General features: G+C 51.5%; 1 protein-coding gene across 1 annotated transcript in view; it reads right to left on the bottom strand.

The window, feature by feature from the left end:
- Positions 1-7,171: 7,171 nt before the first annotated feature.
- The window catches only part of ELAPOR2 (endosome-lysosome associated apoptosis and autophagy regulator family member 2), a 33,195-nt gene continuing 15,247 nt past the window's right edge, over positions 7,172-25,119 (bottom strand). Inside the window, exons 8-21 of the mRNA XM_066633556.1 lie at positions 24,911-25,091; positions 23,340-23,468; positions 21,890-21,980; positions 19,699-19,801; positions 18,181-18,318; positions 16,634-16,897; positions 15,842-16,015; positions 14,791-14,980; positions 13,421-13,517; positions 12,163-12,264; positions 11,181-11,307; positions 10,470-10,648; positions 9,400-9,565; positions 7,172-8,100 (exon numbers count right to left, since the gene is read on the bottom strand). Coding sequence (XP_066489653.1) covers positions 8,041-8,100; positions 9,400-9,565; positions 10,470-10,648; positions 11,181-11,307; positions 12,163-12,264; positions 13,421-13,517; positions 14,791-14,980; positions 15,842-16,015; positions 16,634-16,897; positions 18,181-18,318; positions 19,699-19,801; positions 21,890-21,980; positions 23,340-23,468; positions 24,911-25,091 — 2,001 coding nt within the window. The 3' untranslated portion in view covers positions 7,172-8,040. The remainder of the gene's footprint in view (positions 8,101-9,399; positions 9,566-10,469; positions 10,649-11,180; positions 11,308-12,162; positions 12,265-13,420; positions 13,518-14,790; positions 14,981-15,841; positions 16,016-16,633; positions 16,898-18,180; positions 18,319-19,698; positions 19,802-21,889; positions 21,981-23,339; positions 23,469-24,910; positions 25,092-25,119) is intronic.

The following is a 25,119-nucleotide window of genomic DNA, read 5'->3' as shown; positions in this document are numbered from 1 at the left end:
TTTTGAGAACAACGTTAGCACCTCTGCGATTAACAGTTCCAAGGGATGTGTAAATAGCAACCGTGACTTCCAGCTCTACCACGTGGACTCGGCAGTGAGGGAACTGGCAGTCGCCGTGTTTGGTGGCTTTCTTTCTATTGAGCCTTTTTGTAATTTCTTGTTGTAATTTCCTTAGACTGCATTTCTATGTTGTATATGATGGTTCCACCCCAACGGATGGTTTTCACTGCAGTATTAATTGATGTCAAGATGTCCAAAATAAACTCTGAACAGTTTTTCCAGAAGACTCTCCTCTTCTTGCCCTTTTGCAGTCTTCAAAGACAATGGACTAAGTTTCTCAGCAAATGCAAGGCCAGCCGGCACACCCGTCAAGTGCAGGGTGGGAACTGGAGGCTGCAAGTCGAGCACTCCAAGGGGACAGTGTTCTGCACTCAGGCAACTCTCCCAGCTGCCCATGTTCCCCTCTGGTGGCCTTGTGGTCCCCTTTGCCTGGCCTTCAATAAGAGCTGAGACAAGTAAATGAGCACATGTGGCTTCACTTTCCATAGGGCTCAATACAGTTTATTGTCGGCTATCAGCTTGTCATTTCATGACCCGCCAAAAATCAGATCACAACCCACTGGTGAGTCCAGACCCATAGTTTGGGAACCACTGCTGCAGCTGCTTGAGAGAAATGCACACAAAATGCCCAGCAAGACTGCAGGGTGGCTTAGAGTGAGAAGTGAAGAAGAAAAATTCCCTAAAGGCATCTGTTTTGAAACTGTGTCCCTGTTGCTGACTGCTTAATTTGTCTCAGGACCTTTGGGCCCCCCACTCGTAGAAGATTGCATGGGGGGGGTGGTCTTCCATGAACTAACATGAGATGTCAACCTGGCAAAACATGCCCAGGTGCCCCCTGTGGTTGACCCGAGAAACTGAGGACTGAGGGTCAGTGGTTGAGAGGAGCTCAGCTGGCCTCTCCATCCCACCCCTGTAACAAAACAGACAGGTTGGGCAGCAGGAGGCCTGGCTAGCCCAAAGACTAGGCTCACACCCACCTCCAGCACTTGGATGCCTGGAAATGTGGCTCAAGCAAAGGACAATGTCCACAGCAGGAGGAGGTTCGTGCAACCTCTAGGCTGCTGAACCAGCACAGAAGCTTCTGGGGGAGGGGGGTGTTAATTTTCCAAACAAGGAAAAGCCTAGGGGGGGGGGACAGGGTATTCATCCTTGTGAAGACAGCTGAACCTGGCAAAGTGTTGCCATCTTCAGTGGTCCAAAATGTGGTGAACTTTGTGGATGTCTTGGGGCTGGGCTAGGAGTTATCAAGGCTGCACCTGCAAGCAGACAAAGGTGGTCCACCTCAGGTGACCCTTCTGAAGAAGCAAACAGCAATTCCTCCACCACTCCTACTACCAGCCAGAGGGCAAAGGGATCAAGGGGCCTCCCCATCTGAGGCTGGGGCCTTTTGGCTTGTCTGGTCTTGTGCTGTCTCTGCCCATTATCTTGATCATTATGTGATCACTGCAAAAAGCCTCCCTCCCCCCATGTGGTGTGGTCACTACCTTGGATATGCAGAAGAATTGTTCCCCTGTAGTGTTCTCATGTCATCTGCAAAGCTTCCTGGGTTCATGGGTGGGGGGATGCTGTACAGTTGATCAACCAACCTGCAGTGATGCTCTGGTCCTGAAGAGGAAGCATCCCTTGCAGAACTGGACAGATGTGGTGTCTGCTGCTCTCATCTCTTGCTTCAAGGTACTAGTCATAACAAGCAAAGCCCTCAGGAGCCTGGACCAGCTCACCCAAGAAGAGACCCCCCCCAACCCCTTCCCCACCGCCTATCCTATACCATTTATGCCACAAAGCCGGACTTTAAGGCTACGCCAAGAAACATTCCCAGCAGTTTCCCTTCAGGCTGCCTCTGATCAAAGGGTGGCCTATAATGTTTTTGTAGATAAACTTAATAAATAGACTTCCCTTCCCCAAAGGCTTGCCACAGCCTGAGCACATTTTTCCTGGAAGCAATGAATAGGTGAATCTTTCCACAATACATGGGAGTCTCATTGAACTCAATGGGGCTTACTCAGGAGTACTCACAATTCCAGGTGCAAGGGTGTGGCAGTAGAATACAGATGTCCTGTTTTCTCTCTGAGGCCCCTGTAGGGCCACTGTGGAATGCAGCAATCTGGAGCAGAAGAGCTTTGAGCCTGATCCAGGAGGCTCTTATGAATAGACAGGCATGGGAGTCTGCTGGATTCAAACCGGATTCTGGTGGTCATGAACAGAGAGGGGTGGGGCAGAATAATCAGTGTTGTGATTGCTTTTAATCATTCTAAGGCTCAGATCATAACCCACTTTCCAGCACTGGCATAGCTGTGCCAATGGGACGTGTGCTGCACCCTGTAGTTGGGGGGCACTCACAGAGGCCTCCTCAAAGGAAGAAAGTGTTTGTTCCCTGACCTCGGAGCTGCACAGCCCTTATGTTGGTGCTGGAAAGTGGGTTAGGATTGCGCCCTAAATTGTTTTGGGAATCAGATTGGACTGAAAAGTATGCATAAATACAATAATTACAGCAATTAAATACTGCAGTATAATTTTACTTTTTTCAAGTCCTTGGAATGGGAAAGGTTATAAATCCAGTATAAGCAGACTACTAATAGTATCTACCTAGCAGATTCAGTGTACAAGGTACTTTAAAGAGTAAGAGAAGCAAAATTCAGGCCCCTGCCCAGAGGTGCCTGCAATATAATGTGACATGACTTGTTCCTCCAAGGCTGGGATCTTCTGTGCACTCAGATGTGTTCATTTTTTAGTATTGTTGGCTGATGACCGTAGATGGAATGACACACTGACACCTGGCAATTATCACGTCCGACGTTTATTAGTTAAAATAAAGAGTTTGAACAAACCCTTCCAAATAAACTAAAACAGCAGCAGTGTTATCATAATCAATATGGCTACGCATGACACAACAGCGATTCCAGCTGCACAACTGCTTCTCAAGAACATTGGGAGTGCCTCCGGCTAATCTTTTAGAAAAATGTTCAAGTATGTTTTCCTGAAGAGCTCTAGTTGCAAGAGGAGTTGATCTAGCTTGAACCTGTGGCCCCAGAACCTGACCCTTCGAGCTCACCATTTCACCACGACCTGGGTACCGCTTTGTCATCCGCTGAAGTTATAGCTTATCTAAGCTCTGAGTCTGTTCTGCTTGCAAACAGTGACTGCTGAGCACACTATGCTGGGGACAGACCATTGCCAGTCTGGGGGGTTCAGTCTCAGGCATGTCCCACCTGGCCCCAACATAGCCCTTCATCCCTACCATTATGCACCCCAGACCCTTTATCAGGCACGGCTGTTGAGAGCCAAGGGAAGGCTCTTCCAGGCATATGCACACAGCAAGAGACTAAGAGACTTTGGGAGAGCCCCTCCCCATCACCTGATCAGCTACTCACTCCCACCTGAGCAGAGGACTGCATAAGAAACGCAGGACTTTTGCTGCACTTCACTTGCTATTCACAGGCAAGGGGAGTTCAAGAGTCCTTTGCTGGTGTCTCAGGTCCTGCAGAGTGGAATCAAAAAGGATGTGGCTGTTCCTGGAACCACCCATATTCCATTCGGCCCTATTGAACATTAGTCCCATCTAGGGTAGCGTGCACATTTTCCCCTTCAATAATTATGCAGAGACAGGGACAAGAACCCCACTCAGATGCATTGTAGAGGCATCACTGACGTGGTTCCAAAAATGAAATGTCTTGCTTAAAGAAACTTAAAAGGGCATGGAAGAGAGAAAGGCAGTTACAAGTTTGCAGGGCTTCCTGGCACTGAGTAACCAAATATATCAATGACTGCTGAGTAGCTGCAGTCACAGGCAGGAAAGTGCTCCCAAAAAGGAACCGGAAAATAGTCCATGGCAAAAGTTGACATGACTTTCCAAACGCCCTCCTACAACCTTTGGACAGAGTAGGAGACAGGCAGCAGACTCTCCAGGGAGTGACAGCCCACTCCGAAGCCAATTCCCACGCTGTGATGCAGCATGGCCAGTGCAGCCTCTGCTGCATCCAGTTCAGGGCTGCTGGAGGTCAGGGGACCTTCAGATTTAATCACAAGTATTGACAAAAACCAATTCAAATTTTAAGGCATTGAAACATAATAGGAATGACAGCCCAGTGGCAGAAAATGGGACTGCCTTGCAGTAATCTCCATTTCAAGGATGTTCTAGAAAGGGGCTACAAACTGGCAACCCGCACTGTGCTAGCAAATGCTCTCTGGCTTGAAGAGAACCGGAATAGAGGGCATGCATGAGACCCAAAGAAGCCCGTCATGTCCACATCTCCATTTGCCACTGAAGAACCAGGCCCACATTCTAGACGTTCCAGGGAGAAGAATGTCAACTAAATGTGTTGTGTCACATCAGGACTGCTGAGAAATATCTTTGCAGTAAAGATTCACAGAAATGCAAACAAGCTTCTTTGTTAAAAAAACAAAACAAACCTTAAGGGCCAAGAGCTGCTTTGCATTTTGCAGGAAAGGGGCCTCAGGTTTCACACACAGAAAGTCCCTGGCTGAGTTCCCAGCACCACCTGTAGTCAAAGGGGTCTCCAATCAATGGACTCAGAAGGGCCTCGGGTAGCTGCCAGCAGTGAGGGTCACAGGAAACACCAGGCTAGACAGAGCAATGGGCTGATGCAGAGCAATAGGCAAAAGACTTTCCAGCCAATGCACCAGGGCCACAATCACACGCAGAGTGTGAGGTGCGACTGCCACAATCATGTTCATCATGTTTTCCTTGCTTGTGTCCATATTGTGACAGGAAGCAGGTCACTGCAGCTGTGCCTGTGGAGGCCAATCCACACATGGCACTCCCCAGAGAAATGCAGTCCCCAGCAGGACGTGCTAAGGAGAAGCAGCCATTCTGTTGCCCGACTGACCCAGCCCCAACAATCCACATCCAGTGAACAGGAGCAACGTCCAAAACCATCGCAGCAAATACGACAGCCAAGTCGCTGAGCAGCTACACAAAATGCACCAAAAGAAAGATGACCTCAACAGTCAGGCTTAGGAAAGCGGGCCATTTGGCACCAAAACGCACATCCCTGGTGAAAGGCAGCAGGTTTCTCAGCAACAGCAAAGTAAGAGCAGCGGCAGCCTCTCTGCCAATGGCCCACGCAAAGATCCGACCTCAGAAAAACCCTGCCTTGGGTCCTACAAAGAAATCTATGGCTGCAAACCTATACACACTTACCTGAGTATCAGCCCTGCTGAACACAGTGGGACTTACTTCTGAGTAAACATATATAGGACTCTGCTGTGAGTCCACTGCCCTTCTCACCTGGAAGGCAAGGACGTATTACTCCGTATCCGATGTGAGGCTCATGAGACAAGTTTTGAAAAAGCAGCAGGTTCCAGATTTGGTTTGGTTTCAAGGCAAGTGACTTTTGTGACATCACAGCAAGGAACATTTTACGCTCAAAAGCCACACTGTGGGCGGCCACCTCATCTCCTCAGTGCTTCCAAAGCAGATTTGCCCTCACGCCTTTTCATGCGTGCCAGACTGCAAAAACAAGCAGAGCCCACCAACGCCCACTTCAGGGGAAGGTCTCTAAACGCAGCTTCTCACCCGCAGCATTGGTCCCGCTCTCTTGCTCCCGACCAGGGCTTCCTTCTCCTCAGTGACACTTATCTCGGTTCAGACATTCTGGAAATCGCAGGTCCTGTGCCAGGCTTACCACTGACCCTGCCCCAGAGGCCATGCTTGGCCCACCTGGGCCGTCCACCGGGGTCTGTGCTGTGGTGCTGCGGCCAGTGACTTTGGGGCTGAGGGGATCTTTCCTGGGTCCAGCCACTTCGGCTCCCTTCCTTGTCTCAGATCATTAATCTGAGGGTTTTAATGGGCCATTCCATTCTGATGATGCACGTGGGCCCCCCTGAGTGCAACACCACTGATGCGGATGCACTTTGGCACAACGGTGGCCCACATCTGATGCCGTGTTCATGACAGGAGCAGGCCCACCCTCAGGGGAGTTCCTGCAGCTTAACACCAAAGCCACTGAGAAAGGGGATGCCTGAAACGCTCCAGGGGCGCAGATTCTCGCAGGGCGCGGGTCTGCCAGATTCGCCTTGGCTCTTGTCCTCCAGACAGCGGCCTGGCAAGCAAAAGCACTCCTGCTGAGCAGAGCTAAGACAGCAAGCGGCCTGCCTCTCTGGGGCTTTCCTCCCTCTGGCTGGTGCCTGAATGTGGGACTCCCCAGGAGACAGGAGGGAGCCCCCCCTGGTGGTACTCACAGCACCCCTTGCTGGGCTCCTCCAGCCATCTGGGAAGGGTCCTGGCTTGCTTGGAGGCAGCTGAGTCTCCATTCAGTTCAGAGAGGGGAGGGAGTGAGGAGGCACCTGCTTCCTCCTCTACCCTCCCCCCCCCCGATAAGCCTCCTTGAGGCCCTGCCTCCTTCTATGGCCATGGAAACAGAACCCACAGCACTGACTGACCCCCTCTAAACCAGGGCCTGCCTTGGGGGCATGTGCAGCCCACCCCTTCCCAGCCAACAGTTGACCTCCCCAGTGTCTCCCTGCCTGCCCAGTGTGAGGCAAAGGTAATCACTGGGTCTGCCTGGGGCCAACGTACTGAATGCAGTGCTTGCGGCCCAGCCCTTCCAGCCCAGAGCATCACCCTGCCTGCCATGTGTGAGGCAAAGGTTCACTGGGTCAGGCTGAGGCCCACCTCCTGCCTGTGGTGCTTGCTGTGAAGTTAGGGACTGGTTCAGCAGCAGAGAACTCCTTGATGGTCTGCATGACCCTGGCAGGACACGGGGAGGGGGCAGCCTCCCCAAGGGCCTTCGTGGAAACAAAGATGGAGGCAGCTGTGCTGAGCCACTCGTGAAATCGTGTGCCCACTTGTGAGCCCAGACTCGTGAAATCGTGGGAGAGTCACTCCTCCTGACAGGTGGGCCTGCTCCAAGGAACTGCCTTCATGTGTTGTGTTTCAACGTGTGAGGGCAATTCCTCGGAGCAGGCCCACCTGTCAGTAGCAGTTTCCATGAGGCACAACAAGCCCTCTCTTTGCGATGGTGTGCCTGAAATCAATGCAGCCTGTGGCTGTGGGCGGCCACCCATCTGGCTCGGAATGCAGGTGTGTGGCAAGCCCTCTCCTTGAAACGGCCAAGGGCTGGCTGGCCACACAAGCACACTCAGGCCTGCACATACCAGCAGGGCCCAAGGCTGCTGCTGCTGCTTCCCCAAGAAGTCCAAGTCTCGAGTCAGAACCGGGAACACACAGCCTTTCGGGCGACCTGTCCAGGCCTCCCACACGACTGGCTCAGCCAAGCGTTGCATCGAGCGAGGCAGGTTCCACTCTGGATCTCGAACACTGGACAAAACTCCACCGTGTACATCACAAGCCCGCTCCTTTCGGGGACAGGCATCCAGGCTGCTTCCCTTCCGGTACTGATCACTTCTGGCTTGGAGTGCGAGGCAGGCTCAGTGCAGCAGCAGCAGCAGCACATCTGGAGGTATCTGGAGCAGCTCTGAGGAAGCTTCCCAGCCTTTCTGGAGTAAGCCAGGCAGACCGAAGGGAACAAGCTGAGGAGGTGCAAAGAACCGAGTTGCCTGGCAAGCCTGAGCAGCACATGACAAGCAGAGCCAGCCTCTCTCTCCCACTCTGGGCAGGACAAGACCACCTGCCTCTGGTGCCAGGTTTTGGGGTACCGTGGAGGGGTACCAAACAGTCAGGTTCATGTCTGGAGAGGCACCAGCTGGATGTCCTGCCTCCCCTGGCACCAAACGTCACTGGCCACCCGCTTTCTCTCTCCCTGAGTTGGGCTCCATCCCCAGCTTGTGACCAAAACGGCTGGTTTTCCTTTTCGTTGATTTTTCTTTTATTTTTTGGCAAGAGTTTCTCCCAGTACGGCCAGTTTCTCTCTGTCCTTCTCTGACGTGGCTTTTCTCCTCTTCGCTCACTAAGTGTTTCTCTCTGGAGACCATCCCTTGGACATCTGCCAGAACATTTTGGTAACGTGGCCTCATCCAAAGAGAAATCCTGTTTGCTGACCCAAAGGCAGGCTGAAGTCTTCATATATTTTGAGATCTTGAGGATTTCAGCTGAACAGATTCAAAGCGATCCTCCTTCTCCTGCAGTGCAAAAGACAAGGCGCTTTGAGATGCTGCCACTACATCTGAGGGCTGAGGGTTTTGCTGCTGGTGAACAGAAAATTCAGTAGCAGCAGAACTTGCCAGGGATGCAAGTGAGGAATCCAGACCTGAGCAGGTGCGGGCCGTGTTTACTCCACAGCATGTGATTGCCTGAGGCCGATTCACAGGACTGAGGCCCCCCTCCTGGCCGGTGCGGGACATGTGCCTGCCTCTGCTCCCCTCTCACTCGGGCCTCCCACTCTCCTCTCCACCACACACCCACCTTATCCCCTTTCCAATTCAGGGGTGGGGGGGAGGGTCAGTGGAGGATAGGAGGGACCCTGCCAGCCTGCGGCAACGGCTTCAGTTGGCCTCATGGATGGATGGCCCTCACTGCCCCCCCTCAGCAGATGGCCCCTCCCAGCCTCAGCCCCAACACCCCCACAATCACCGGGGATGTCAGGAGTCCACCAGACTAGGCACTGGCTGAGGAGCCACCAGGCAGGGTCAACCCTGGAGCCCTCCATCCTGACAGCAACGATTGGGTGCCCTTTGGGTAGAAGGGCGGAATGGAAATCCAGTCAATCAATCAATCAATCAATGATGGACGCCTCAAGAGGATGTTGCAACGAGAGGAAGAGCAGCACTTCTGCCCAGGGCCCCTGGCGCCAGTGCGAGGTTTACGAGTCCTTCCCTAACGAGGGGGTTCTAAGGGCTGCACAAGGACGTGCCTGGAGTTCTGCACAGACTAGCAAAGTGTTGCGCAAGTGCCAGCAGCCCAGTCCTGGGTGGCCACAGTGCTGAGAGCACCATGCCTGCCGAATCCGACGTGTGCCGGGGAGAGGTTCGTCAACGGCAGGAGGAGGGGCCGGGCTTCCCGTGTGTTCCAGCTGCCACTGCCCTCCGCCCAGGGACTCCTCCGAGCTCTGCCAGCACAGAGCTTGGCAGCCACTGGCGGCGCAGCCACCGCAGGAGGGGGGTTCAGGGTCTGGTGGCTGCTGACCCTGCTGCTTCTCACCCCCATTCCTCCCCCACTCTTTTTCCTGCCTCTCTGATGGGGGTCAGCTGGTCTGCACCCCAATGACAGTGGCGCACGGCTTTCCAGCTGCTGCAATCGCTGGTGGAGAGGGGCTTCTGCAGCCGCAGGGTGGTCTTTGCAATGGTGCACCGAGTGGTACACTGGGATTTGCCAGGAAGGGGACTGGACCATTCGTGTTGCTGTGGCATTTTGCAGGTTGGAGAGAGAACCCCTGCCGAGCGAGGACACCACGCAGCTGTTGTGGGAACAGGAATGCTCACCTTGGTGGCCAGTGACTTGAGTTTTCCCAGGAGTGACTGTTTGTTTGAGTAGACAATTTCCTCATCATTGTCCTCCCCTTCCATGATGGCACAGCTGTCGGCGGCCGGAAGCTCACACTCTTTGGCATTTGCCGTCATCACCAGCTTGGAATATTTGTACTCCAACCTGAAAGCAGAAAAGCAGACTATGGGGCTTTGGCCTGCACAAGAACACGCCGTCTTCTCACACAGCATCAAGAACTGGTCATGGCCAACTTCACCCCATTCCAGCTTTCAAAACTACACTATTCTCAGACTCTGAATCAAGCAAGTGCACATGGCTCCTCCACACCAGAAGCGCTTTGGCCACAGGCCGTGAGCCTCACCGAGTGTCCCTGGCAACATTCTCTGCTGTTTGATCCTGTTGCTAGAGAAGCCCAGAAAGACGCCAGACACTGCCTTCGCCTGGCCCCTGGAGCAACGGGTCTGTTGACGCAAGCAGGTCTGTCAATCCCTGACAGTCAGCCGCTCTCCAGAGTCTCGGCATGGACCTTTCCTAGACCAGCTGCCTGAGATTCAAGGACCTGACCGGGAAATCCTGTATATGAGCAGGCCGTGCGTATTTGTCCTGCCTAGAGAGGGGGCGATGAGAGCCTGTCCTTGGAAAGTAGGTCCCTAATCCAAGGTGGGCTGAGTGCCCCCTGAGCAGACCTTTCTTCACACTGGGCTTACTGCTACCTGCCAGTCACTGCTCCCCTTCCCTAAACGTTTGTGGCTGTGCCATCGAGCAGAAAGGCAGGGGGAGGCCCTTCCCATCAACAGCGGAGAGGTTCCCTGAGAGTATATCGGGGTCATGGGGGTCTGATTTTTTCTGGCCTGCAGACCAGGAGCCTGACACACCAAGAGCTGCAGGGCACCCACCACGAATGACACAATGGCCAGGATCTGCTCCTGTGTGTTCAGGTAAGCACATTCTGGGTGGACAGGTAAGCAAAAGGGGAGGGGCTCAGAACACGTGGCAGCCCTGCAGGCCTCACATCTGTCACTGCACAGCAGCTGAGGGTGCGCACACGCAGAGACCCTGGACTTACTTTTGGTTCTTCTTCCAGAAGTAGCAGGTCAAGGCCACCAGCAGAACCCCTGTGAATGCCCCAACACCTGCCCCCACCTTCAGCCAGAAGTCCAGCGTCTCGCAGATTGTCATCTTTTTCTCAGGCAAGGAAACGCCCCTGATGCAGAGCTTTGGTTCATTCCACACATACAATGTTTCCTGCAGAATACAGAAAAAGAAGTGCTTGTGTCACAAGAACAAGCACACAAGAGCCCTGCTGGATCAGGCCAGAGTGGCCCGTCAGGCGCCTCAGGGAGCACACAAGACCACAACAGACCTGCATCCCGGTGCCCTCCCTTACACCTGGTGTTCTGAGGCAGGCACGTCTCACAGCTTGTTACCCGTGATGGAAACACCAGCCCATAATATCAGTCAAAAGCCTTCTTAAATAAAAAGGTCTTGAGACCCTGCTGAAAGGTCTTCAGAGAGGGAGCCATTCTTACTTCTAGGGGGAGTGAAATCCACAAATGAGGAGCCACCACTGAGAAGGCCCTATTTCTAGCCACTACCCCCTCACCTCTGCTGGTGGCAGCACATTCAGACGGCCCCCTCTGACAAAGTGAGAGGATTGTTAGAATTATATGGATTCTATGAATTGCATACAGAGATTCCTCTCCTCCAAGGGAACATTTGGGAGCAGCCCAGTTATGTTTCCAGCCCCCGCATGGCCATGATGCAACCTATTCATTACCTGGTGCCCTTTTTTACAAGCCCCCTCGATCTCATGATAGTCCTGCTCCGTGCACAGAGGACAGGCTTCTGCACTTTCCCACAAGAAGTAGAAAGTGCACCCATCACAGGTTCCTGCAGGGCATGGACTAGAAGAGGAGAGAAGTGGGTTAGATTCACAAACAAGCTGACACCACCAACGAGTTGGCTTCTCACCAAACCACTTGCAGACATGGGGTGTTTTCTGCACCAGTCTGCGCATGAGTCAGAGCACACTCACAGTTGCAGAACCAAGCACATCTTTTACTACATTCTGGCAAATGCAGAACAGAGTGACTCTAGTCAGACTGTGGCTAAATCTCACTCTGACCAGATGGTGGCCACATCCAGCTGAGTTTCACCACAGGGAAAAAACCTGGCCGTATTATCATTTTGAGGTGTAACCCTCCCCCCCCACTCATATCCCTCTATCATTTGTGACAGGGTGCAATTCAGGTGAGTGGGAGACCAAGGAAGGGAGCTGGACTGCCTGCTCAACTCCCACGACTCCTTGCAGCACTAAAAGGGTGCTTGGACTGGCAGGCTGAGCTGGAGTTCTGACCCTGACCTCCCAGAGAGAAAAGCAGCCTGCTCTGTGGGGAGAAGGTGGGGCCAAGGGGGCGCTGAACACAGGCCTCGTTGCTTAGGCTCAACTGGTCTGTGCCCAGGGCAGTGCTGGTTCCAGTCCTGCTTGACCAGAAGGGCAGCATTTCAAGCTCCTTGCGCCAGCATATTCAAACACAGCTGAAACATACATGGCGAAAGGCCCTGGGCAGGAAGGATGGGCTCCATCCATCTATCCATCCACCCCCACCCACAGGTCCTCACTGAACCAAAAGCCAAACAGGTGGTTGGTTCTTCCTTCGGCAACCCATCTGAGGCACTGCAACAGGCCCTCCAACTGCTTCCAGGAGAAAAGAGGCACACCTGCCACCCTGTATTCCAGCCAGCACTGTAATGAGTACCTGGGAACGGAAATGTCGCCCTTGCCAGGCTTGGCAGGGTCACACCTCATTGTCACGACAGAAGCCCGTCCATTTTCACAGGTGGCCGTCGGTCCAGAAGACCTGCAGGGAATTCGGTAAGCTTTGTTTTTATCTTTTTAGCTGCTTATGAAATGTTTGTCCTTGTTTGTCCAAAGAGGCTCCCTCCCCCATGACTCAGCCACCTCCGCCTCACCCAGTGAGTAAACCTGATCTGTCTCATGGAGCTGTTGTGAGGCTAAAAGGGGGGGGACCAGACACCCCTGTTACCTGGGCAAAGGGGTCCCTGTTCAAGAGACGGTTCTCTGATTCCAAGCAGAAGGAGAGGCACCAGCTCACCATCACCAGAGCACTGCCTCTTCCGCAGGGGTCGGTGACTCCTTGTGTCTCTTTTCATTGACACTGTGAGTCCCTTGAGCTCAGGGAACCCTTTTCTTTCCTATATACAGGTGGGGCCTCCATATTCATGGATCCTGTATTCGTGGTTCTGGCTCTACGCAGGTCCCCTGGATCTGCATTAAGCCAGACTCAGGCCCCACCTGAACTTTCCAAAGGGGACAAGACCTTTGCTCTGGTTCACTCTGAAGGGCTTTCTGAAGCCCACAGAGGCAGCGTGGGACCCACCCGCTGCCTCTGCAGGCCTCAGAATGACCCACAGAGGCAAAAAGGGCTTCCACAGGTCTCAGAATGGGAGCCCTGGGCCTCAAGAGGGCTTCCCCAGGCCTCAGAATGCCTTAAAAGGCATTAATACATCACTTCTGGTTTCCCTTGGGTTTCCCGTGGTCCCACCTGTAAACCACTCTGACAGCTTTCTCTTTGAAAAGTGCCTCAAACTCTTCTTCCTCCCAGAACCCCTTGTAGGGAAGGCAGGATGAACATGAAATGCACCAGGGGAGGCCACCTTATTCCATCTTAGTCCCAGGTTGGAGCACAGAAAATTCCATGAGAGTTGGAATTTGCAGGCATTTTTGAACAACCTGCTTTGTAAACATTTCCTATACAACGTTCATTGGAAAGGGAGGGTGTGGGGGGGGCAAGACAACATGACACAGCGGGGCGAGGTAGCTGCTCTCTTGCCCCTCCTCGTGGCAAGTGCCCATCTCAGTCCCAGCAAGGGGTGCTTTCTCCGCCCTGAACCCTTTCACCACAAATCCTCCCCCCCCCCCCATGGATGTAAACATTCACATTTGCTGTACAAAGAGAAACACTTGATGCACTCTGCAGAGACAGCATGACCTACTTGTAATAGAAATGTACGTCGGGAATCTTCCCTTCCAAACGCCCAAACATTCCTGGTTTCACATTGATATTTCCCAGTGCTGTTTCAGTGGTGGCTCCTGAAAGGCAAAAAGGTTGTATGACACACTGCAGGCACGAGGGCTGGTGGGAGAGCTGGCCGTGATCTTGTCCACTCCAGTCAATGCATCATCCACCCACCATATTCCTCTGGGCCAATCTGGAGTTCATCTGGTGTTGCATGTCGCCCCTCCATCAGGGCACCCAGCTGACGCGTTCCTATGACGTGTCCGTGAGAACAGGCCTTTGTTCAGCTTGACACACAAGCACTCAGGGCATTGGTGGGGCCCATGCAGGGGCCTTCATCGCACGGCCCACATTGGGGCTGGCTCCAGTGCAGCCCTCCGTCAAGGAGGGCCAGCTGACTTCCACCAGTCACAGCTTCAGGCTGGGCTCCAAAAAGCTCCCTGGGGCGTGCTGCACTCTGGGCTCTCTGATTTCTTCTTGTCGAGTGACAGATCCCCCACACCACATCCCCAAACCAGTTTTCAACCCTCCCTCAAAGACCAAAAAGCAGGCGATGGATCTTCCACATGAAAGGAGAATGTCAGAGATTCCACAGGGTGTGCCCAAGGAGCTCTTTGGAGCTACCTGGCAGGAGAGCAAACTGTAGCAGGTGGAGACCAGACACAGGAGCTGGTTGGCTTCAGCCAGGGGTGTCAGACTCTTCAACCAGAGTCTGAAGGGAGAAAACACCCATTTTGTGGAGCTTCATTTTGTAGGGACAGGGGCCAGTCCACCCACTGGCCAACTGGCAGGGCTCTGGTCACAGAGAGGGTGGGGGCTCAGTGATTCAAGCAGAATCTGGCATTTGACAAAGCAGGAATTTGGGCATTTCATGCCACAGGACAAGACCGGGGAAGAGCATTCTTGGGAACCTCTGAGGAGTGGAGTCCTGTCTGGTCTTACAAGAGGGCCCCACAGTGACAAGGAGAACCACCGGGGCTGTCCGTCCGGCTCTCTGAGGCAACTCGGGCGGCTGAGGGACCCCCGGTGGAGTAGACGGGTGATTCCTGTATCCAAGGTGTGTAAGGACCCAGTATAAGAGGAGAGGAGGAGAGGCCCCCTGCGGTGGGCCCTGGTGCCGCTTCACTAGGTTAAGCTCTGCTGGTGGTGAGGCGCAGACATCAACGAGGGAGCCTTCTCTCCTCAGAGGTGTAAAAACAGCTTCTGACACATTCCCTCAAATGGCAGCTTTGCAGACTGAGAAGCATCACCACTGGGTTGGACCATCACCACCAGCCCCGATCCCCTTCTCTCAGCTCTGGAGCAGCTCGGTCTGTATCAGAACAAGCAGAAGACTTAAGCTCTTACCAAGGAACGTGTCGGCTAAACTATTGGATTGCAGAGCCAGAGCGGTGCGGAACCCCTTGCTGTCGGGTGGGATGATGGTCGCCTGGCAGACAAAAGCCCTCACCACGTTGGAATAATCCTCTGATTCCGCCACCATGTCCTTCAGCGTGACATCTGTGATGTTGTCGGCACAAATTGCCACCTTTTCTCCCTGGGGAAGTGGAATGAGAAAAGGGATAATAAATGTGTTGCTTTCATGAAGGATTTTCTAACATCCTTGCGGATCAGAGGTCATGCGCTGCTCACTGTGACTTGAAGCTAATTTGCCAACAAATTAAGGAAATAATCTGCAAAAATTAAGCTGCAAGACTGAAGAGAGAGCCAATTTCGTTCCCCTGCAGACTGCCAAATGCCATACTCAGCCCCCTCTGACATCGATTCAGTCAGAACCAGTGCTGGGGAACAGTGTTTTCTTTCTGTTCATCCAGGATGCATGTTGCTTCCTTGCAAGGCATAATCCATTAGTGTATTTTGGCTTTCAGATAATGATACACTGAGGCATAAAGCAGAAATTTAGAGAACAGGAAGGTGCCTTTAACTGACAGAGCAGACAGAATGGTGGGTAGATTTCATTAGAGTGACAAGCACAAAAATTTAATTAAACTTAAACAAGGCAACACAAAACATTCTTCAGCTTTGCTGAATGAAAATACTGACTGTAGCAAAGTAGAATGAGACTCCCCCAAGGACTGTTCCCCCAAGGACATATATATATATAGGTATATATTCCAGGACTGCACCAATTTTGTGGCTTCATTTGGAGGCTACAGAAGTGGAGGAAGATTAGGTGGTGGGGTGGAAACAAAATCCAAGGAAGGGGAGAGGCATGATATGCTGCTTCACATGACCAGCACTGCCACAATTTTCACTAGACACTCTCATAAGAGACACTGAATAACCCTGGACTGTGGCTGCCAGGCTCTTTTAGGGGAAAATGGCATTCAAGAGCCAGCAGCCCCTTGGAGGAGCATCGTGGCAAACTCTGGCCAGTTTTGCCCCCACTCACAATCACCTGATTTCCACACAGGCTGATGTTGAAGAAATGGAAGAATTTTGTTCCTCTTGCCGTAAAGCTCGGTCCGTTCATGAAGGAACCCGCCTGGCTCAGGCTGCTAAAATCGTAGATCAAGCTCCGATTATCCCTGACGTAGGAGAGCAGGCAGTCGCTGAAGCAGGCAGAGTGGTCCTTGGAAAAGAACACCCAAAGCTGTAGGACAGCCAGACACCTTTTTGGTCTCGTGTGTCATGCGTGCTGCATCCAGGCAGCCCAATCCTGCACTAATGGCACAGTCCTGCACTCACCTGATGCCAGCAGAGCGGCTGCTCCGCCATCGTGCGCTGTCACAAACGTGCTGCAAAGTATGTTGTGACCACATATAAGCTAGTGGCTCCAGTGGGAAGGCTGCATTGTGCCACTGGCACCGGTGCAGACTGTGATGCACACTAGAGCGGGTAAGCTCCATGCCAGGCAGTGAAGGGGGGGGAAGGCGGGGGGGGTTGTAATGGAGAAGGGGGAGAGTGCAAGGGGCAGCCACCACAGGTCAACTCAAACCTGAACCAGTGATATTGCATTGACCCGTGTCAGCAGATCACAGGGAAAGAGGACAGGATACGGCTTCTGCTGGAACCGCTGATCCCACTTCCCCTCCTGAACCAGTTCTGGGGCACCTGGTTGGCCACTGTGGTAGAAAGAGTCACAGTAGATCCAAATCTACTGACAGCCTGAAAACTCTCCTCTCCTCTCCTCTCCTCTCCTTCCTGGTCCCTCTTTCCAGGTGCATCTGCTCACACACGTCAGGTCTACCTGGTTGCTTCTGCTGCCGGGCCCACATGAGACACAGGCCTCCTGGCCGTACATCTGGTGGATGGAGAGGTATGTGTTGGGTGGGCACTCCTTGCACTGGTTGGTCGTCTTGTCTATGTAGTGTCCAGCTGGGCATGGAACGCAGGAGGAACCTGACTGCTCAGAGCCGACGGCACAGGCCCGACAGGACGAGGCGACGCCGTCCATGGCGTTGGTCACAGTGATGGAATAGATCTTGGCCATGTCACTGAGGAGCTTCCTGCTCTGGAAGAAACAGCAGGGGGATTGAGTAGGGTTGGCTGTTAATGTCACATGACACTCAGGCCACAGGGTTTCTCATCAGACAATAAAATCCTTGAGAAGCACAAAGACCACAGTCAGTTCTGAAAAGCCACAGCTTCCAGGTCCTGTCATGTAGGCGGGAATCAGCTGTCTGGGCCGGCTGACTGGCTATCCAAAGAGACAGGCAAAGGTGGATTTACTCAGATATTGCCAATGGTGACAATAGGACAGCCATGGGGCGCAGGGCAAGCCCACTGCAGTCCTTGGGCAGGGAATGAATGCAGTGAAAAGGTGCCGGGATCCTGCTGCCATTTTCCCAGGAGCAGCATTTCTCAAGCAGTGGTACTTGTACTACTGATGGTACTTGAGGTGTCCAGTGGTATTCGCAGGACCCCCAGACCCCTGCTGCCTGGCAGCTAGACCAACAACGCAACGGGACATGCAGTGGTAGGAGGCTCTGCTTGGCAGGCAGAACTCCAGCAAGTCCTTTTGGCACTCTGGAAAAGCCCTCCCGTCTGCCTTGACCCTCTTGCCAGTGCTTGTTGCACCACATCTGGCTTCCCAAGCTGGAAGTGACAGGTGATGACATCATCGCCAGTTACTTCCAATAGGTGGACCACACAAAACGGTACGACGGGAATGAATGTTGGGAAAGGTTGTCTCTGAGCAAACTATTTTCCAAGTCCTTCCTGCATGAACATTTATTTTATTTTATTTGGGAAATTCTCGGGCAGCTCACATAGTGTTCTCCAGAGTCCCCTGCAAGGACAGAGACTAGGTCCCTACCTCGAGCTTTCCCAACTCCCCAAGTTGCCCCTTTGCCTTCCGAGAGGAAGCTGCACACCCAAGCCTGGCCATGGGGCATTCCAGGCATCAGCACAGTCCTCCCCTCGTTCCATTTATTATTCTAGATCTTCCCTTTTGACCAAGCAGCCCTGAGCTGTGTTTTCTGACCAGCTTGTCTCAGTCAGGCAGAGACAGGCACTTATCCAAAACCACTCAAGCTCCAGAGTACAGCAGTGAGCCTCAGCCTCCCACATCCAAGTTCCAGGAGCTCTCGCTGTGTGCACCTCCTGTTTTGTTAAAAGCACCCTGATCCGCAAGGCCCGTTCACAGGTGCAGGTGGATGAGAAAGACACACATGCGACTGAGCAGGAGGGTCAGTAACCTCCCTCCACCATGAAGTGAACCACAGGCTCCAGCAGATCACCCACCTGACCATCTGAATGTCACAAGCTGCAGTTTAGCAAATGCCCAGAACTTACATCTTGGCCTTGGTTTGTTCTCTGGAAAGCCCACGTAAAGGTAAAAGTCGCATTCTTGAAGATGGTGTGTGTGTACGACTGCTTCTCCTTCGTCCCACTCCACGACTCCACCATATTTGTGTTCTTTTTATTGATACCCTGAAAGCAAATGGCCAAATAAGCCATCTCAGGGAGCAGGAGTGTGCGTGCCGAACACAAGCAAGCCAATCCTCCCTTGTCAGGAGAAGCACAGAAGTCCTAGGTGTGTCCTTGCTTGGGCTACAAGTAGTGGCGTAGCTAAAGCAGGCAGGGGGTACATTGCCTTGGGTACCATACCTTGAGGGGATGCCAACCTACACCCCCAACCGCAAATCCTGAGGCAGAGCACACACACACACCCCGCAGGCACTCAGGTCACAATTGCTGCAAGGATGCCATAAATCCAGAAGTAATTGGTGGTGACATCATCACATCACTGCAGTTACTTCCAGGTAAGGCACCTCCAGGGGGTGCTCCTCAACATCATGGCCCTACATGTCAGATGTCATAGCTACGTCACTGACTACAAGGATGAGGCCTTGAGTCTGGCCCCCTGTGGTCAGAAACGCTTTACTTAAGTGTTAGTCACTAGCAGTTCCAGAGGTGAGGATTCCATGTTTTGGAGGCTCCCCCCTCATCTCTTTCCTACATAACTCCAAGTATGTACTGGTAACATCAGTGACCCCTTATCAACCGATGACAATCTGGAAGACTAGTGATTCTTGCCAGCCACCACTGAGTTGGATGTTCAGGAATTCAGGAAGTTCAGGAAGTTCCCAAAGAAGAAGATGTTCACCTCTGTCACAGATGTGGGGAAATAGGAATGCAATCTATCTCCTAGTTCCAGTCAGTCCTTCTCCATGTTCTAGCATGGTACAATCTGAAAAGTCTATTCAGTATAAAATGAAAATGAGCTGTACTATAAGTGTGCAATTTGGCACAAAGAATATATCTGGGGAGAGATATAACCTGACCAAATTCCAGATCAACTTACTGAACAATGACCAAGTTCAAGCCCTATTCAATGTTACTTTAATCTATGTGAAGACAGCTGGCCCTGGCATCACTCACAGGAGAGCCACCATTAGTACGGAACTTCTCTAACAGCTGGAAACCTGGAACGGGACGTGCATTGTCCAAGATGCCCCATCAGGTGAAAAGGGACATGTCTATATCTCATCATCGCTGAAACACTTGGATCATCTTTGCACCTTGAAAGAGCCTCCAAATGGAGGAGGAAGGGCTCTCCATTTGTGTGCAGACACATACACGTGCCTACAGAAGGCAAGCTGAGTTTGCTCACAATGACCATCAAACTATTTCAGCTGGTGCAACCTTATGCACGTCTACTCAGAAGTGAGCCTTGCTGAGCTCAATGGGATTTACTCCCAGGTAAGCGTGTGCAGGATTGCAGCCATAATCATGTGTCTGACAGTTATAAAAACCATGTGCAGAATACCAGACATGTCCTTTTGTCCCCCACCCCTGGATCTCGCTCACCACCATGAAGTGCAGCACACACTCTGCCGAGCAGATGGTCTCAAACACAAAGGTGATGCGTCCCAGTTCTGAGCCTGTCGCTCCAGTTACTGAAGTTGGAGGCCTGTTCAGTGGGGAGGAAACAAAGTGTCTGTATGAAGGTCCCAAAGGTACACTTGCCAGCCAGCAACACCCATGTTTTATTTGAAAGAAAAGCAAGTCAAAAGATCTCACCTCCACAGCACCCGTAACATCCTGCTTTGTAGTCAGACTTTTTTTCCAGTGCAAGGTGAATGTGGGCTCAACCCTATCCTCACTTACCTGGGAGTGAGCCCCACTGACTACCATGGGGCTTACTTCTGAGTAGACATGCATACGATTGGGCTCTTAGGACCCAACCCTATCCAACTTTGCCGCACTGAATCAGCCCCAAGGTAAGGGAACACATATTCCCTGTGGGCCTCTGCGACTGCCCCTTCACCACAGGATGCAGTGCACACCCCACCGGCATGGCTGCATCAGTGCTGGAAGGCTGGGTAGGGTTGGGTCCTTACTCATTTTGCATGCCTTGAATTTGTTGAGGTCTATGGCACAGCAGATCAAAAATGGCATGCAGGAGAGTGTGTGACCTCGGCTGAAAACATGGCGGGCCAACTGCTCAAGCTCCTGACCGCCATCATGGTCACCATCATTTGCAGGCCCCTCTGTTACGTGAAAGTCCCCTTTTCCCTTCCAAGGTGTGTTTTTATATCTGGTTATGTATTTTGGACTAAAATGCAGGCCTAAAACTTCTCTTACAGGCCACAAAAGGAGTCAAATCCTAAGCTCACTCATTTCTCATGTTGTTGGCCACCTTCAGTCTGAAAGACTCATTTTCTCTAGAGACACTGGAAATGTCTTTATTGTTTAAGTCAATCACTGAATATGCAAACACCTTAAGGGAAGAGGACCTTGGCAGCAAAGTCTATCACCTATTGTTAACTAAATTAAGCTACATCTCCAAAATCCAGTAGCAACAGGAAGCAAGCTACTCCCCCCTCCCCCAGAGTCAGGCTTTGCTGATAGCTGATTTCTGGACCCTTCCACCTTTTTTTACATACTCCACGTGTACCTGTGTGTATACTGAGCATGTGCACAGCTCTGGGATACTTCCGGTCAGTTTAGGTTAGCTTCCAGGTCAGACAATCCCTTAAGAGTAAGCTCAGAGCACATGTCTCTCTCTCTCTGGCTGCCCTCCCACGGGAGTGGTCCTTCCTAGGACTCTTTCCCATCCAACTGCTCCCAGGACAGGTAAATATATCTTGCGTCTAAAACTCTTTCCCTTCCATCCTATCTATTCCTCCCTTCTTCCCCCATCTTGAGTTAGCAAACTGGGTTTAGCAGATTAAGAAACCCCTAAAATACTTCCCTACAATCTATCCGTTTCTGAATTCCTTTTGGATACACAAATACATAGCACATGCACCCACCATAAAAACTAGGTACATTTTTCAAGTACTAGAACCAAGAAATGTGTATTAGGTTTACCTTTGTGTGTTTTGTAATAAAAATATAATCTTTGATTGAAAGTTACCTTTCTCCCAGTCTCCTCCTTAAGCTAAACAAGGGATTTCTTTGCTCTACGCTGTCTTGTTATCCAGCCTATGGTCCTAAAAGTTTCCAAAAGGTTAATATACTAATTCCCCTAAACAAAACAGCCTTTTTGGTAACACCTCTGCCTACTATTTATTTTTCGTACAGGAAATGTATCTGTCCAAAAGGCTCTTTAAATGTCGCGTGTGCTTTATTCCTGGGGGTCTCACCTTTAAGCAGTGATTCATTGGCATTTAGCAAAGTGAGGACAACAACAGCCAGAACAGTCTTCTCTAGCAACTCTTTTGTAAGATGCTGAGTCTTTCAGGACAGGGAACCATCTTTTCATTTATTTTGCCATTTTGTAAATTTGTTTTGCTGAAAAGTAGCCTATAAATATGTGTGTTGGATCACGTTTCCCAATTGCAAACCAGAAAGTTCACACAGGACCCACTGACACTTCCTGAGAGTCTCAGCATCCAGTGCTGCAGGCCTGCACAGACCTAACCCATGTGGTTCTCACAAGATCTCAACTCCACGACTGTTATCTTAATCTTCCTCATGAGCTATTGTGGAATATTATTCAAAACCGACACTGTAGAAAGACGAGCCACGTCACAGACACGGAATCCTTCCTTACTTAAATCCTGGTGTGTGAAGATTCACAATGAGATAATCGTTGTCTGAACCCCCTGCTCCACTTCGGATGTGGTCGCCAGCAACTTCCCAACCTGCAAAAGGAAAACTCCTGTAAACCCTCAGAAACAGGCAATCTTGCAATTCAAGAAAAAACTACACGAAACTAAATCACTGAAAAAATCCAGATCCATCAACTGGGGGATCCAACGGGCAGGATCAACAGGCTTCCTTCCTCCAGAGCAAGGGCTCCTTGCGCAGGAAGAGACACTGTGCAGACTACCCAAGTTCATTTGTTTAGGCAATGAGAGGAGTTCCATGAGAGTAAACTGGCTCGCATCAAAGCACTCCACTGCAGCTGGGCTGGTTTGCTTGTTTTGCTTTGTTTTGTTTTCCTTTCCTTCTCACAGCCTAAAGAACAAGTTTAAAGTCAGGAAAAGACACCAGTGTCCTCTGTTTTCAGTGTGTTTTCTGTGACACAACAAAAAAGCAACTCGTGTGTTCTTCATTGCAGAGAAACCTTCTCACTGCTAGACCAGACCCATAAAGAATATAACCACATGACACTCATAAAATCTCCAAGCTAAGTGTCTTAGCAAAAGGGATTATCTTGCCTCTTGCCAACCTTTCTGAGAGCGAATCCACCCATTGTTGAAAAGCATTTGATGGCCCTCCTAGGACTCCACTGTTTCAGAATGCAAGTGGGGAACTGTATGTTTCCATGGTCCAGGCAGGAAGCTGTGTTAGAGTCCTTCAGCCTAACATGCTAGGTTTCTAGGGGGAGGAGCATTTACATTGCATGATGTGTGTGAGAGAGAGAGAGCTGAATTCTGAAGCTGATACTGTCCCAAGAGATTAGGACTGTATTTTTCCTGAGTGTGTAACTCAGTTCTAACTAGAGCTGGTAGACTCACCAATGACAACTATAAACTGAGACCAACTGAGCAAAGTGCTAACTGGCCAACAGTAAAAATAAGCATGTAGAAAAATCAGTAACAACAACAACAACAACACTTAGTATTTCTAGAGAGCTGTTTCAGGTGCCTGATATCACATCATCACATCACTTTAATGTATTTATTAATTTAAGTTACTTTCCTATTTAAAAAAAATTCACAAGTGGCATGCAATGAAAAGAGTACTTACAACAAAAAACGCAACAAACAGGCAACCCAGTCCTACCTAAGCTCCCCAACAGCATCAATATGCACTATGCTGCATCCTGTGGGGGGAATTTAGCAGGTGGAAGGTCTCCTCGGGGTAAGGGGACATGTGTCCAGCTGTGTTGATGGTGCCAGATCATGTGGAACCATGTTGGTGGACACAGTGCACACCAGTGCAGTCTATCCTGCCCCCACCCGGGCCCAATCCAGCCACCACTGCACCATATCAGGTTTCAAGACCGAGAAACCAGAGGAAATGCTCAAGTAAGAGACTGAGAAAGATGAGCTCACCATTCATCCCATCACACTTTGAATTTGTCACACTGAAGCAGGAAGTCCTCATATTGGAAGGGAGCACATTCCACCATTTGTATTCTAACCCCAGGGCTGGTTCGGTGCCAGCAGGGCAGGGCTTGCAGTCTTCCAGGAGAAACAGAGAAGAAGAAAGGCACGGATATGTAAAAATAAGTTGGTATAAAACTGCACCATTATCGGATGAGACAATAAACAAGTTCAAATGAACAGGAGGTTCTCCATGTCAGAAATGAATGCAAAATTTGGGAAGAGCACTCAGTAGTGTCCAACTTCTTCAGGTTAGACATTTTGATCAAGTCACTCTGTGTGAGAAGGCACCAGACAGACACTGTGAGGACCAAGCCGGCAGTGGAAGGAGACCAGACGAGTCTCCTCTATTTGCTGGCCTTCCAAGATAACCACTGAAGGCATCTCTGTGGGTAGAAAACAAGATCACATCATGAACACCTGGTGAAGCAAAGTCATTCTAAGCACAGCCAGGCCCAGCATGGAGAAGAGGGAGCGGTCAGGGCTGCAGTGCTCTGAGGCTCCCTTTGTAGCTCCCTCTGGAGAAGCGGCTTAAAGAAAAGAAACTCTTTCAAAACGGAAGTGGAATGAGAGAAGGACTTGTGCCAGGCCGACCCATCCCTGCGGCAACTGAGGCAGCAGCCTCAGGCGGCAGAATGGCAGGGGACGGCCTCTTCCACCCATCTGCTGGCCTCTGCTGATTCTCCTCCTCCCCCCATTCCTGAGACAGGAAAAGGAAGAGGGAGACGAAAATGGAATTCTGGGGGGGGGGGAAGGTAAGAGAGCAGTGGACTGGACTGCTGGAGGAATGGGGGCTGGCACATTCCCAGGTAAGAGGCAGCGCTTGGTGAGCTGCCTCAGGTGCCCAGCTGGCCCTGATTGCTGCTCTTGCTGGTCACGCGTTTCTTGGGAACCCCCGACATCTCTGGTTCAACAGGATTTGCAGGTTGAAGGAACAATACCAAGAGCCCAGTCCTATCCTCTCCCCTCCCTGAGGTGCAGCTGCACCAAAATGAGTGCACTGTATTAAGCCCGGGGGGGGGGGGGCCAGTCGGGATATTTCAGAGGGGAAAGCAGATTTAAATCCACTTACCCCTCCACAAGCCTCTGGCTCTGCAATGGGCCTCCTTGGACCTGTGCCAGCAATTTTGCTGGCAAAAGTCTGAGGAGAGAAAGGGAGCAGGAGCGCTGCAAAAAGAGGGGGCAGGATCCGGGATACACCACCACCGTTCCCACAGCCTCCCCACACCCCATTCCTCACCTCCCCCTGCTCCTCCATTTCCTTGCCTGCTGTAGGCGACTCCGGCAAAGGACTGGGAGTGCTGCCACACTGTGCATTTTGCAACAGCAGATGCGTCTTCCGCTGTCGCAAAGCACTGCCCAGAAGATCCTGTCAATCTGTTTACGATGGGTGATTATGCAGCACGGACACTGACACCTGCACCTTCAGATGCTGAGCAGAAAGACTGTGTGCCTCCAGCTCAGTTTGAACCACCAATTAATTGCCATTACAGAGTTTTAGTGATAACAGGTCCTCCTACCCTGCGTTCCATCAGAAAAGGTGTCCCTGGGACAAGGGGTACAGAAGGACGAGCCATTGTTGTAGAAGCCGGGGTTGCAAGGGGGGCAGTCCTGCCTCTCTCCAGAAGCAGGAAGCGTCACTGCCTCAGGAACACCCTCCCTGCAGATCTTGGGCTCCACCCATTTGTACATGATCTGAGTCTGAAACAACAAAGATACAGAATGAAGA

The sequence above is a fragment of the Tiliqua scincoides genome, chromosome 7 (genome assembly GCF_035046505.1).
Source record: "Tiliqua scincoides isolate rTilSci1 chromosome 7, rTilSci1.hap2, whole genome shotgun sequence".
Classification (NCBI taxonomy): Eukaryota; Metazoa; Chordata; class Lepidosauria; order Squamata; family Scincidae; genus Tiliqua; species Tiliqua scincoides.
The sequence above is the reverse complement of the archived record's forward strand: the minus strand, read 5'-3'. Positions and strand labels throughout refer to the sequence as shown.